This window comes from Podarcis muralis, chromosome 2, assembly GCF_964188315.1.
Source record: "Podarcis muralis chromosome 2, rPodMur119.hap1.1, whole genome shotgun sequence".
NCBI classification, from domain to species: Eukaryota; Metazoa; Chordata; class Lepidosauria; order Squamata; family Lacertidae; genus Podarcis; species Podarcis muralis.
Window position 1 is genome coordinate 41,950,739 of NC_135656.1, and position 14,592 is coordinate 41,965,330.

General features: G+C 43.4%; 1 protein-coding gene across 3 annotated transcripts in view; it reads right to left on the minus strand.

Moving 5' to 3' along the window:
• DNAH9 (dynein axonemal heavy chain 9) overlaps window positions 1-14,592 on the minus strand; it is a 210,106-nt gene that overhangs the window by 132,486 nt on the left and 63,028 nt on the right. For all 3 annotated transcript variants that reach the window (XR_013391852.1, XM_077924329.1, XM_028717200.2), the window contains exons 37-38: window positions 8,836-9,009; window positions 5,711-5,918 (exon numbers count right to left, since the gene is read on the minus strand). Coding sequence is in view for 2 of the 3 variants with exons in the window: in XM_077924329.1 (XP_077780455.1) it covers window positions 5,711-5,918; window positions 8,836-9,009 (382 nt within the window). In the remaining variant the exon portion in view is untranslated. The remainder of the gene's footprint in view (window positions 1-5,710; window positions 5,919-8,835; window positions 9,010-14,592) is intronic.

Genomic DNA, 14,592 nt, shown 5'->3' on the forward strand with positions numbered 1-14,592 from the left:
AGATAACACCTCTGTCGGTGAGGAATCTTCCTCTTTAAACAACACCCCCCCCCAAAAAAAAATATTAAATTTCTAGAAGTGAGAGAATGTCTTTCAAATATGCATTTAATTAGAGCCTAATTAACATAGAAAACATCCCTTTTAGGGATTTAACAAGTATGCAAAAGATATATCAAATTGAAATGCAATTACTGAGAGATCAAATGACATGTTCGTAAAAGCAGCATTTTAATCTGAGAATGTCTCTCACAATAATATCAAAAGCCACATGTCTCTTGCACAGATACTCAAACCCCAATTATACTGGAATAAACAATCACTGTGTTTTAGGGTTATTAAGCATCTGCTGTGCTTTCCCAGAGGCTGATGGGCTGAGAGACATCTATTTCTGTGGAATTCTCTGGGGGCAGGTTTGCCACATGAAGAAACCTTGTGCAAGGCTCCGTAGCTTGAAATGGGATTTAGATGGCTCAGTGGCCTTTTTCAGAATCTTTCTAGGATTAAACGCATTATGTTCTACAGTTAATTGCATCTGGAAATCTGCTAAGCACCATGGCCGTGCAGGGGAATGCAAACATTTTGCAGAAACACAAAGCTCTTTGATGCCACATGAAGCATCCCATCATGTTACCTTTCCCAGGGTGGAATTATTTGCACCTAATCACTCAACATTTGTTTGGACATACAAATCTCTTGCATGTGTGGGATGTCCCATTCACTAAATGGAGAGATCCGATCTGCCTGCATTTGCCCTTGCAAGGGTAGATCAGGTACTTTTCACCACAATGCGTGGGAATCTCTTGCCAGCAGGCAATACTCTATATGCGTGTTAGAGGTGCTATGCTCATCAGAGATTTTATGCCCATAAACAATCAATCAATGGTGGGGCCTTCCATCTCCATTTGCAGCATGCATCGGAACATGACAGTGCTTTACCAATGCAGGAGCAGTCATGTGATACTAAACATATTCTGTAATCATGTAACACAGAATCTAGTGGCATGTGTAAAACCACAAATAATTTCAGTTTTATTTGAAGGTGCTAACTACATGTCACATATATAGACCTTCATTAATAGAGGCCCGGGGGGGGGGGGGTCAGCTTCAGAAAAAAGCCATTTTTAACAAGTAAAGAGGAGAGGGGGTCAAAGTTCAGTGATACAGCACTTGCATTGCATACAAAAGGTTTCCGGTGCAAACCCTGGGATCGTCTGTAAAAATGAAAAAATCAAGTAGCAGGTGATGGAAGACACCTCTGCCAGAAAAGGTGCAGAGTCACTGTGACTCACTGTAGACAGTACTAAGCTAAATGGACCAGTAGTCTGAGCTGATATAAAGTAGCTTTCCAGGTTCCTATGTGAGGAAGGCCTTTCCTCACCAGCCATTTCTACACTCCAAACACCATTTCCAGCTGCTGCTCCTTCCAGAAGAAGAATTCCAGATACGTGCTGGCAAGGGCAAATATGCTCCTTAAACCCCACTGAAAATGGAATTTGAGAAGTTACAGGAAGCAAGATTATTAAATATATGCACCCCAAGATGGTTCTCCACTCCAAATCCCAACCTCAAAACTGCTTTTCTATTAATGCACGCAACATGTAAAGAGTTTTCAGATCCCACGATCAGCGAGACAATCCTGAAAATATGCTAGCAGTATAAAGGGCTGTGAGAAGTCTCAGAGTTGTGGATTATTTTGCACCTTCTCAAAATGCCACAAATTCCCCTATAATGTTTGCAACCAAGAAAGCTAAGTTGGAGCTGCAAGGAAAGAAGGCAGGGCTGCAGGCGGATAGTGCCTGTAAAAACTGTGCCATTTTTCCTCACAGACTTGCTATTTCCTGTGAACTCCTGCAAGGGAGTCTTCCAGTCTTCATTATAGGGACATGGTCCAGCACCCTTTCACGTCCATACTAATACACACATTCTTGGAGCAAATGGTGACTAAATCAGTCACTCTAGTGATGAGGAGGTCAGTTCTCCCTGATAGGACTGTGAACAGATAGATATGATCTGTGGGTCACAGACCCCCTTAGGTCAGTAATGCAGCGCTATAGGAAAGCATTGGGTAGTTTCTTCCTTCTCCTGAAACTGATGTTGGGCAAACAGTGTCTCTGAAGCTCTCTGGAATGTCATTTATTATTCTGGCTGACTGTTAAGTTTTAAAAAGAGTGAAACAAACACCCGTTAGAAATAGCCGGCAAATGATAAACTGCAAAACAGGACCAAGTAAATCTAAACACTAAGCAGTATAAACCAAGGTGCAAGGGGTATAAATCATGTTCAGCACACACCAGCAACCATGTCTGAGGCACATTCTTACACTAACCCACCCTGTGGATAACTTATTCGGATTCTGTGCCCCAGCCTCTGGCCATAACTCTCCGTCCAAGTAAATATGGGGGGAAATGTTGCTGCCATTTATCTGTTTACATCTCAACAGCAAGAAAAAGCTTTTCCCTCTGGCACTATAATGTGTGTGTCTTGGGGCTCACTTGTGCTCTAAGGTTTTATAATCTTGTGATGTTTTTATTATTTTATTGTACACCCTGCTGATAGTCTTATCTTAAGTGGCAGTTTATAAATTTTCCTACAAATAAAGATATACAGAAACACCAATGGGTTTGGCTCATTATGAACTCTCACAAACTCCAACCCCTTTCAAGCAGAATTTGGAAAATGAAATGACGCATGTGTTTGTACTTTAATGACAATTAACACCTTTCCTCTGTTTGAAATGTGGATCAATTTTTTTCTCAAAAGAAGTCTTTGCTGCTGAAACTATCAGAGATGCATGACATTTGTTCCCCAGGCCATAGGTATACTCAAATGTTAACAGTGGGCAGGGGCAGACTTTGGTCTTTCAAAGGCTAACCCAGGGGTCAGCAACCTAAGGCCCATGAGCCACAAGCGGCCCATGGGGGTCGTTTAAACAGCCCATGAGACACCCCTGAACCGAGCCACCCACTCGGTGAGTCCCCGCGTGCTGCGCTAAACCAGCGCAGTGTGGAAACTCGCTTCTATGGCACTGGAAATCACATTTGCGCAGGCGTCAAAAATCACGGGCGCGCATGTGTGATCCGGCCCATGGAGGGATCTCTGCTGGAGTGAACCAGCCCAGACGAGGTAAACCTTGCAGACCCCTGGGCTAATCGCTCGCCTTCCGTTCTGCTCAATTCACTATGTGATACTTGCAACACCCTGCGGTGCTCACTAGGCTCAGCAGCCAGTAGGGCGGAAGCAGTTGCGCTGCCCCAAATCCACCTTTGCAGTGAACCTGTTCAGATTATACATACTCAGACTCTAGAGTTATGCTGAAATCAGGAGCAGCTCTCAGGCATATGCATATTTTCTCCACCTCCTCCATACACCTTAACTGAGGGACACCAAGTTTATTTAATTCAAGATCTCCCTGATCTGGATCCCATCGAGATCACAATATATCTATAGTTTTCAAAAGGTGAGCATAGTCTGGACATCACCTGTCATCGTCATCCCCCCCCCCCCGACTTTAATGTATATTTATCCCAAACAGGTGCACTGGTGCCCCTAAAGGCAGGTAGATCCCTATAAATGATTCAATATACACAACAGACCACTGTAATACAGACACTGGAAGAATGATACCATGAATAGGCCCCCTCAGGGCATTTTCTATATGCATGCGCTACCTGAAGCTGCATTGTTTACACAGCATTTATTAAACTATGACCAGGTTTCCAGCTGGGATTATTAAAAGACAGAGGAAGCTGTGAGCAGTGACAAATCACCTGCAGCATTCTCCATGCCTAAATATTTCTAGTTAGAACTACTTATTCTGTTGCTGCAAAATGTATGAATTAGTGGCATTCCTGTTTTCACATATGGTGCCTTTTATACTAAAATATTTAACTTGCATATTCAATTAGAGCCAAACAAATGTGCTGTAAAAAAAACCCCCAACCCTCACTATCTGACTCCCCAATTCGAAACAATGCACTAACACTGGGTTCCCGCCAATGAAAAAGCCATTTGAGTGAAGTGGCATATGCACACTTCCTTCAGGCCCATTTTAATCTCAACAGCACTGAAGTGAAGAACAAACAAAACAAAAGCAAAAAGGAAATTGTCTCTTATTTAGGGCACTGTTGCAGGGATATGGATCAAGCTCACATCATTTATCACAGAGCGGTTCCACAACATAAAAATACAAAATGAGAATACAAAATACATAATAAAACAAAAACTCCCACAAATGCATTTAAAAGAGAATGTTAATCAGCCAAAGGGCTGGTTATAGAGAAATGTTTTTGTTTGGTGCCTAAAGATACATAATGAAGGTGTCAGGCAAGCCTCCCTGAGGAGAGCGTTCCACAAACAAGGAGCCACCACAGAAAAGGCCTGCTCTTGTGTTGCCACCCTGTGGACCTCTCATAGAGGAGGCACGTGAAGAAGAGCCTCAGGTGATGAACGCAGTGTCCAGGATGGTTTATATGGGGAGAGGCAGTCCTTGAGGTATTGTGGTCTTGAGCCATGTAAGGCTTTATAGGTCAAAACCAGCACATTGAATTGGGCCGGGAAACTTATTGGCAGCCAGTGCAGTCAGATCAAGATTGCTGCAATATGCTCAAACAGTCTTGCCCCAGTGAGCAGACTGGCTGCTGAATTCTGCACCAGCTGAAGTTTCCAAACCATCTTCAGAGGCAGCCCTATATATAACACACTGAGGTAATCTAACCTAGAGGCTACCAGAGCATAGACAAGAGAAATTAGGCTATTGCTGTCCACATAGGGATGCAGCTGGGCCATCAGCTAAAACTGATGGAAGGCACTTGACACTACTGAGGCCACCTGAGCCTCAAAAGTGATAGCAAAGGATCCAGAAGAACCCCTAAGCTACATACTTGCTCTTTCAGAAGGAGTGTGACCCCATTAAGAGCAGGCAACCTCCTATCCATCTGGTCTAGAGAACCACCCACTAAAGCCTCCTCCTTTAAGACTCACCACTTTAAATTTAGTCTGACTTATAAATTGACAAATATGATGGAATTTACCCTCTCCTTTTAGGGATGTGGGTGGTGCTGTGGTCTAAACCACTGAGCCTCTTGGGCTTGCCGATCAGAAGGTTGGCGGTTCGAATCCCCGCGGTTGCTCAGTCCCAGCTCCTGCCAACCTAGCAGTTTGAAAGCACACCAGAAGTGCAAGTAGATAAATAGGTACCGCTCCAGCAGGAAGGTAAACGGTGTTTCCGTGCGCTGCTCTGGTTTTGGTGTTCCGTTGCACCAGAAGCGGCATAGTCATGCTGGCCACATGACCTGGGAAAACTGTCTGCAAACAAATGCCGGCTCCCTTGGCCTGTAAAGTGAGATGAGTGCCGCAACCCCAGAGTCGTCTGCAACTGGACTTAACTGTCAGGGGTCCTTTACCTTTTTTTTTTTTTTACCCTCTCCTTTTATGTATGGATTACTCTCCAACATGACAAAGGATTCTGTTTACTCTCTGAGTTGCGATTGTTATGCTTCCAGTTACCGTATTCCTTTATGTGAAACTATTTTAAAATGCAAAAGCAACTCAGAACAACAGCTTCAACACTTCAGTTCAGCCACGCAACAATTTCTTCTTAACCCCCTTTTATTTGGAGTATGCATTTATTCTGAGTGTCTCATAGCACAATTTATTCTACCTTAGTAGCTTCCCTTTTAATTTACCCTTTTCATTTCACCTACTTATTTACCTTGCAGCATGGCAGACGTGGTGTAGTAATTAAAAGGAACGTTCTTCACCAGGTACTCCTCGGAATCCAGCAGAGACAGTTTATCTCCTACAATCACAGACTTCCCTGTGCCTGCATTTCCCACCAGCATGACTGGTCTACGTTTCTCCAAGAGCTGATCCATGAAGTAACGCACCCGGATGGTCTCAGTGGTGTGTACTAGGCAGGCCTGATGGGAGAATGAGAGGTATCTGTAGTGAGCCCCACAGCACCCTACATATCTAAGCAGGGCAAGTCAGAAACATGGAACTGGTAGTTGGCACTGTGTGGCATCAGCTGAAGTGTGGCCCCTTCCCCCAGCCCTCCACTGATAACGATACCACTGATAACGATAAGTGCTGTTGCGCTTAGGGCTGTTTCCAGTGTAGCATATGCTTCAAAACACAAGGAAGCAAACAGAAAATATTTGCAGACACACAGTGTCAGAGCTGGCTCCAGGTCCCAGCTCACAGAGGACCAACGCTAGCCGGCAGTAATGTACAAAAGTCTTTATTGAAGTACAGTTTCCATTTCCAAACCGGAGCGCCCCAGCTCTACGTCTTAGAGGCTAGACCGGCGAAGCTCCATCTGAGTCTCCGCCCCCTGTACACCAGTTTAAGACTCTAACCTTACTCCACCTCTTCCGTCTCTCCTTTCTCCTCTGGGTCCTTCTACCCCCCCGGGGTCCCTTCCGTCCTGGACTCTTCTGACGCTGACGCTGACCCCCCTGAGTCTCCTCCCTCCTTTCGGCGGGCTTTAGGACCTGGCTCCCTCTCCGGGCTGCCCACTGCGCCTCCCTCTTGTACATTTGAACTTGGCGCGCGCGCCCAGTCTCCGACCTTCCTTTTGACCGTTTCCTCGCTCTCCGATGGAGTTGTGGCCAATCCTGACTCATGTCCTCCCGCTGGCGGTGCGCCGCCTGATCCTGATGCCTGGGACTCCTCCCCCCTACTGCGCTCTGGTGGAGAAGCTGGTCCTGATTTCCAACTGCTGCTCTCTGAGTCCCCTCTTGCCCCTTCTTCCTGGGGTGTCCCCCTAGGCACCCCCCTTGCTCTGACCATGGGAGCCCCTTTCTGTGAATCCTCCGAGTCGCTGGAGAGACTCAGAGACCTCGGACGGCTGTCATCGCTAACATTTCCTTCAGATTCCTCCCCCTCGGTCTCTATTTCCTCCCCCTCCTGTGCCTCTGCTCCTGAGCCCCTGACACACAGAGAAACGTGTGTCTTTTAAATGTGGAAAGACACAGACCCAACCACTCAATACAAGCAGCTTGTTAAGAAGGTGTATATTTGGAAACACAAACAGCAACTCATAGATTGGACTGGTTCATTAATGCCTTCCAGGTTAAATTCCAAGTAGGCCTGGTTGGCTCAAAAATCCTCTCCCAGGTGTTCAGTGTCAGGAAAGGCCAACTTGCAGAACTCACAGAACTACTTCCACCCGTTACGCTTCTTCCTAGCCTCACTGACTCACACCAGCAACATTTGCTTCCTTTCATTGCGGACAACACTGACTTGAATCAACTGTAGGGGCTTAGACAAAAGCACAACAGCGCATTAGCCACAGCCCACCTTCCAAAGAAAAGTAACTTGCTATGCGGAGTGCAGGTCATCTGCACACACTCTTTACCTAGCATTTGGGGGAGCCTGGGGAATAAGAATATCAGAAAGGCAAGTGGTGACCCCATTTTGAGACTTTAATAATCCCACAGCCCTAGACAGCAATATAGCCATGTGATGTGCACCAGATAATATCAAACCAAATGAATGCTTATATTGCCAGTATCCCTTGTGAACATCCTGACACACAAAAATAAGAACTGTATTTTCTAAGTGTGTTGCAGAATGTCAAAATGTGGATGGAAAAAAGGGAAATGAGCAGAGGAGAAAAACAGCAAGGACATATACTTCATCAGTGTCCCGTACTGAGCTCTCTTTTGAGTAACACTGCTTGCCACAGTCAGATGCCTGCTCTCTGCAAACAAAATATTGTGTGTGTGCATGTGTGTGTATGTGTGTGTGTGTATTTCCTTAAGAGTGATGAATAAGCCAAATGCTGTTTTCTTATTAAACTCAGTTATAATTTCATTTGGCTATTTCCAACTAGATGGAATCAGAACCTGTCATTGCAAGCATCTTTGCACAACATTAGTCAGAGGCCAATACATTGAAACAATAATCCCACTGAAACAAGAACAGAGAGATTCAGTTAAGAGCCTGGGATCACAGGCTGTTCTCTGTGTAGAGACCTTTTTTCAGGCAAACTCTGCCCCCCTACGGCCTGCAGGCCATGGTACAGATATCCAACTTTCTATCAAAATGACAACTTCAATACCAGCCTATAATAAATATACGCGAAAGAGGATAAATCAGACCTGCCTCTCATAAGTGCTCAAAAACTAGGAACTATGCATCACAAAATGCAAAGATTGGCTTTGAAACAGAACCAGTAAATAAAATGAATTCATCAGGGGGCTTCTTGCCTATCTGAATCCTTGATTATCTGTGAATGCCCTCCAACAAACACACAGTTCCATTCAGTGCAGTGTATCTGATGCTCTGATCAGAAAGCTGCTAAAGGTGCTCCACAGCCTCAGTATATCAGCTGTTTCTCTGGGAATAAAGGCTGTTCAAGGTAACACACTTAGTGTGAAATGGTTATCCACAAATATCTGCAATCTCAATATTTGGTCAGAGACAACCATTCATCCTCCGTGCAAGAAGGGGTACACCAGCACACTCCTTTACATGAACTTCTTTTCAATGTACACTGCCCAGTTCATTGAAAAGGCACTGTCCAATCGTTATAACCACCTAAAAACAAGGAAAAGCACAGCCAGGAGCAGCAGCAGCAGCAGCATGGAAGTAGCAGCAGAGAAGGGGATCAGAACTGAACAGCAACACCATGAATGACTGGAGCACAGGTAAGGCTACCACTCCTGCAATAGGTGATTGTATGGCCATTCTAGTAGGCATAGCATCAATTCTCTATTATAAAGCAACATTCAGTACCAATGTGCAAAAAGGAGGCAATATGCTTTCACATTCTTAACCAACCTCTTTGTTTAACATTGTCTCACAAACACACACATAAGCATAATTACCTACCTGTAGTGGCATTTCTGGATCAAAGTCAAATTTGGGGATGAGCTTGGACCAGTGCTCAAATTTCTTTGTTTCTGGGTCAATGTAAAAGTCAAAGACTGTTCCATGGGAAGGAAACTTGATGGTCTTGAACTCCGTCACCCACCATTTACTAAATTCGACCCTGTAGTCTACAAGCTGCCAAGAAAAATGTGGAAGAGGATTTAATGCACAGATAAATCACTTTTTTATTAGCATCATCGCCATTATTATATTATCAACATTATTACAGTTTGTTTATCACCTTTTGGCCCAAGGGCACCCAAAGTGGAGAACAGCATATTAAAAACAAAATATACAGTAAAGTAAGAAAAAATGCCATAAAATCAATGAAAACAATACAACACATAAAAACCACAACACAGGAGGATCAGAAGAAAGCCTTCCCAAGTTAGAGGATTAAAGAATGCTGTCACCAACCTTGCATTATATATACCGAAGGGCTAAAAACCTGAACAATGAGAAATACTTCTTGCAGGAGGAAAGCTAGCCCCAAGTTGAATAACTAAGAGTGGTCTCACCAGCACCCTAACTATTCAAGGGTTCAGGGTGAATGAATAATTGGTGCCAACGGACACCATTTTAAAAATAAAATAAGATTAGGAACCCTTGCAATATTAATGGTTGTCACAAAGAGAAAGTGTTCGAAACTTTACCTCGTGCTTTCTCGGCAGGTGCAATCCTCCACAAAGGTTAGGATAAAAAGTATGTGGCCCTCACCCCTAACCCAAGTCAACAGAATGTCCCTAAGGACCTTGCATTAGCAAACCACCCTGACAGGGGCGAATCTACTATGAAACTAATGAAGCTCAAGTTTCAAGGGCCCTAATCCCAGAGGGGCCCCAGAAGGGACTTTATTCATGCATACATTTCCCTAATATGCATCCTCCCCACATAACCTGAAAACTATAAGGCATAAGGAAACTCTATTCACACCAGTGACTTTGACATGTGAGATAAGCCAGTACAGAAGTTTTAAACAAAGTCTGGGATGTAGCAGTTCATTTAAAAAATTAATAAATCTGGTGATCCGTCATGGAACAACCCCACTGAAGAAGATAGGAGTAGCTACCCAGACCTCATTGCTGGTTGCGAAGGGGCATTCACAACAGTTCAAGCTCCAGGGCCCCCAAAATGTAGGTCTGCCACTGCATCCTGATGCCTGCTGGTGTCTTCACACAGCAACCTCACATGCTGCTTGGTCTTCACGTGTGGTAGAAATGGAAACCTGCAAGCTACACCTTGGCAGCTTGGCAAGTTTATAAGTTTCATACTTTTCCAACTTTCTTCTCTTCTGGGAAAAAAATCCTTCCAGAACACTGCTTTCCTATCATTAGAGTTTTTCTTTCCATTTTTAAGGGGGAAAATATCCGTACTCTTATGTCACTAAACAAATAATTATCTATGATGGGGCCTGATGCAAGATCTATCAGAGTTAATTAAGCTTGTGTAAACAACTAGGCAATCAAATTGATCAGCCAAAGAAAGCAGAAGGCTCACATCAAGCTGTTCATAGCAAAATCTTTGTCCATCAATCACCACTAGCTTGCAATTTACTTTGTCAAAGTCCTTGCCCCAGAACAGAAAACAGATGCCTGAACACAACCAGTGCGCATTTCTTTCATGACACAGTGACAGTGTACGGCTACCTTAATTATAAATCTTACAGCTGCAAGATTTGTAAATATCATGATTCGTTGAAAAAGCCAATTGCGCAGGGCAAAGTACAGTTCACCAATAATCAGCCTGCCTTCCAGAGAAGGGCATCACTTTTATGTGTGTCCTTCACAGCAAAGCATCTGAGATGTATTCACAAGGGCACCAGATGACTGTCGTGTGGAGCTAAAAGTGTTAATTATCTGCTACTCAGTATCATGTGAAAGCGTTATTGGCTGCCCTATTACTATTCAAGGTGGTGCAGAAATGCCATGACCTGTTCAGTTGCAAGTTTGCTAGTGCCATAGGCCCCCCCCAACACATACACAAAAACAAACACAGGGGGGGGGGAGGGAGCTTTGCTGCCTAGTCCTAGATCCTTTTCGTTCACCAAGTGCAATTTCAATACTAAATGCAACCAAACAAAACATTAAGACTGAAGTTTCACTTGCAAGTCACGTCACTTGTTTCTGTGCTCAACATTTGATAACTCACAACCTACGTAATCCAATGCAACTGAAAAACCTTGTGATTTTGGAGTGATATGCGTCAGCATGAAATTAATGATCTACAATGGTTCATTCACATATGCTCACTGATGCTGAAGTCATAAAATTTGTTTAGAAAATGTTACAGGTAGGTAGCTGTGTTGGTCTGCCGTAGTCGAAACAAAATAAAAATTTTCCTTCCAGTAGCACCTTAGAAACCAACTAAGTTTGTCATTGGTATGAGCTTTCGTGTGCATGCACACTTCTTCAGATACACTGAAACAGAAGTCACCAGACCCTTATATATAGTGAGAGGGTGGGGAGGGGTATTACTCAGAAGGGTGGTGGGAATGGGTGATTGGCTGATATGTGTGGTAAACCATTAAAACCATGGAGAGACCTGGTCTGAATAGAGATATTGGATTCTTATCTCATTATACATGATAAAGCTATTTTTAGCCATTCAAATGCCAACAGTGCCCTTCAGCTCTCTATATTGGACAAACAGGCCAAACACAACGCCAAAGGATAAATGGACATAAATCTGACATCAGGAATCACAAGACAGAGAAACCAGTAGAACACTTCAGTCTCCCAGGACGTTCTATACAAGATCTCAAAGTAGCTGTCTTATTACAAAAGAATTTCAGAAATAGACTGGAAAGAGAAGTTGCTGAATTGCAACTTATTACCAAACTTAAAACCATGGAGAGACCTGGTCTGAATAGTGACATTGGATTCTTATCTCATTATACATGATAAAGCTATTTTTAGCCATCTCACCCATTGCTTTCTCCTGTAAGAAATTGCAGTTGTTAACAGTCGTCAACAGGTTTACCACACCTATCAGCCAATCACCCATTCCCACCACCCTTCTGATTTCTGTTTCAGTGTATCTGAAGAAGTGTGCATCCACACGAAAGCTCATACCAATAACAAACTTAGTTGGTCTCTAAGGTGCTACAGAAAGGAATTTTTTTTTTAATTTTGTTTAGAAAATGTGTATGAGTGTGGGTCCTTAAAATTTATTTCTATTGTATGCTGTAACTTTTTGTATGCTTTAACTTATTGTTGTACATTTTATAAGTGACAATTTTATTGCTTTATCTTTTTTGTAAACTGCTTTGAGGTTTTCTCTACAGTCAAGCAGTATGTAAATTTTATTAAATAAGTAATAAAACGATCAACATTCAGGTCTCTTAGTTACTCAGTGCAGGCAACAGCTTTGCTTCCACTTGTCCACACCAAACTTCCCAGAAGTGCTTCAAAGAGAAATCCACCTACTCTGAAGGTAGCACACAAAGGATGGTGAATGAAACATACTGAACCAGACATTGCTGCCTACCCAACCTCCAACTCTCAATGAATTCTTTATGGATTATATTCCCCAGGTTTATCAGCTTCAAATGCTTTTCCAATACAGCAAATCAGCTGAGGCCATGAGTCAATTTCACCGAGGTTAACCAACTTCCACTAGGGAGCAATATACACTCCCCCCCCACACACACACACACACAAACATGAGCTATCAAAGCTTCAGTCTTCCTCACAGATAATCCAGAGAGGCTGTGTTCTCACCTCACATATTATTCAAAGCCTCCACAGATTTGTTCTTCCTTAAAATAATGCTCATTCCATCTAAAGGGGCCAGTACTTTTTTCTTATTAGTTGCAAAGGGAGCATCTGCTGCATAAACAAGGCCTCTCCTTTAAAATAAAATAAAAAATGCCACCATACAACTTCTGGTGCTCCTCCAGCTCCTTCCTCAGCCCACCTCACCAACTGCCTCCTCCTCTCTCTTTTTACCATTACAGTGGTACCTCGGGTTAAGTACTTAATTCGTTCCGGAGGTCTGTTTTTAACCTGAAACTGTTCTTAGCCTGAAGCACCACTTTAGCTAATGGGGCCTCCTGCTGCCGCCGGGCCGCCAGAGCACGATTTCTGCTCTCATCCTGAAGCAAAGTTCTTAACCCGAGGTGCTATTTCTGGGTTAGCGGAGTCTGTAACCTGAAGCGTATGTAACCTGAAGCGTATGTAACCTGAAGCGTATGTAACCCGAGGTACCACTGTACTATTAAGATTTTTATTGATTTTAATTTTTAAGACGCAACCAACATAGGTTACCCAGATGATCTACCAACTGCCCTTCCTCACTTTAGACCATATAAAAGAGGGCAAGGAAAAAGCAAATAAGAAAGAAGGGAAGGCTGAAAGAAACTGGCTCTCTTTTTACACTGAAATAACATTAAACTGAAGGAACTCAAGTAACCCTCACTGCCAGAGGAGTGATAAATTTCAGCTGCTCACGTAATGGAAGCTTGCTGATCTTAATGCTTTTACCTCCATCCCTGCTTTTTAGAGAGGGACCTTCCTGCCCACCTCCCAAGCCTGCAATAGTGGGAAGGCATTCATATTGTTTATTCTGACATTTCAGCAGCAAAAGGTCAGAACTAAGGGCAATTTCTATGGCGAGCAATAAACAGATTTTATATTGGATCATTTTTCACCGGATCTTTGCTTGTTCTTATTCAGACTACAGCACTCTGGATCCTTAGCTCTGACATTTACAGAGAAGCAGAGGAAGAAACATGGAGTTCACCATTAAGAGCAACGTTGGGGGTGGGGGGAGTTTGTCTGATCAGAACTCCAAATGCACATTGCAGAATAGTCCTCCAGCAAGCATAGATGCTTTCAGAGGATTTGGCACACTCTGTTAGGGCAGAGAGAGCAGAAACCCACATGGCGACTTGGAAAATTTCAGAGAAAATCAAGAATTCAACCCAAGTCCTGCATGAAAATGGCTCTCATTCAAGCCATAAGAATTCATTATGTTTATGGGTGAAGGAGAGTTTGATGCAGCAGAAAAAGCTCAAGGATATCAGGCTCATAGGTATCAACGAGGTCAACTAAACTAACTGCAATGGCTGTGATCCTGGTTATGGCAGAGGTGTATCTTTGTAATTGGTACAAGCTCTTGCAGCAGCCTATTCCTTCATTCTGGGGCACCCAATTCCTTCCCCCTTAGTGGAGAATAGGCCTCTGTTAATGTGTTTAGAGGGAAAGATTGGCTGTTTGAAGGCCAAGAAGAATGGGGTGATAGATTCAGAAAAGTTATTTTTTACAGAGTTGTTTTAAAAAGCAAAAACAAGCACATGCCAAATAAAATATGTATGATCTGCATGTGCAAGTAACCAGAAAAAACACAAACAAACAAACAATAGGCCTGTATACTACACACTACACACCACACACACGAAACAAGAAGATAGAAAAGGGAACTCCTATACAGTGGTCCCTCGGGTTAAGTACTTAATTCGTTCCGGAGGTCCTTTCTTAACCTGAAACTGTTCTTAACCTGAAGCACCACTTTAGCTAATGGGGCCTCCCGCTGCCGCCGCGCCGCCGCCGCACTATTTCTGTTGTCATCCTGAAGCAAAGTTCTTAACCCGAGGTAATATTTCTGGGTCTGTAGCCTGAAGCGTATGTAACCTGAAGTGTATGTAACCCGAGGTACCACTGTACAGTGACAATAATGGTCCTGAAGGGAAGCAAGTTAGAGGACAGTAAAGGAAGGTCT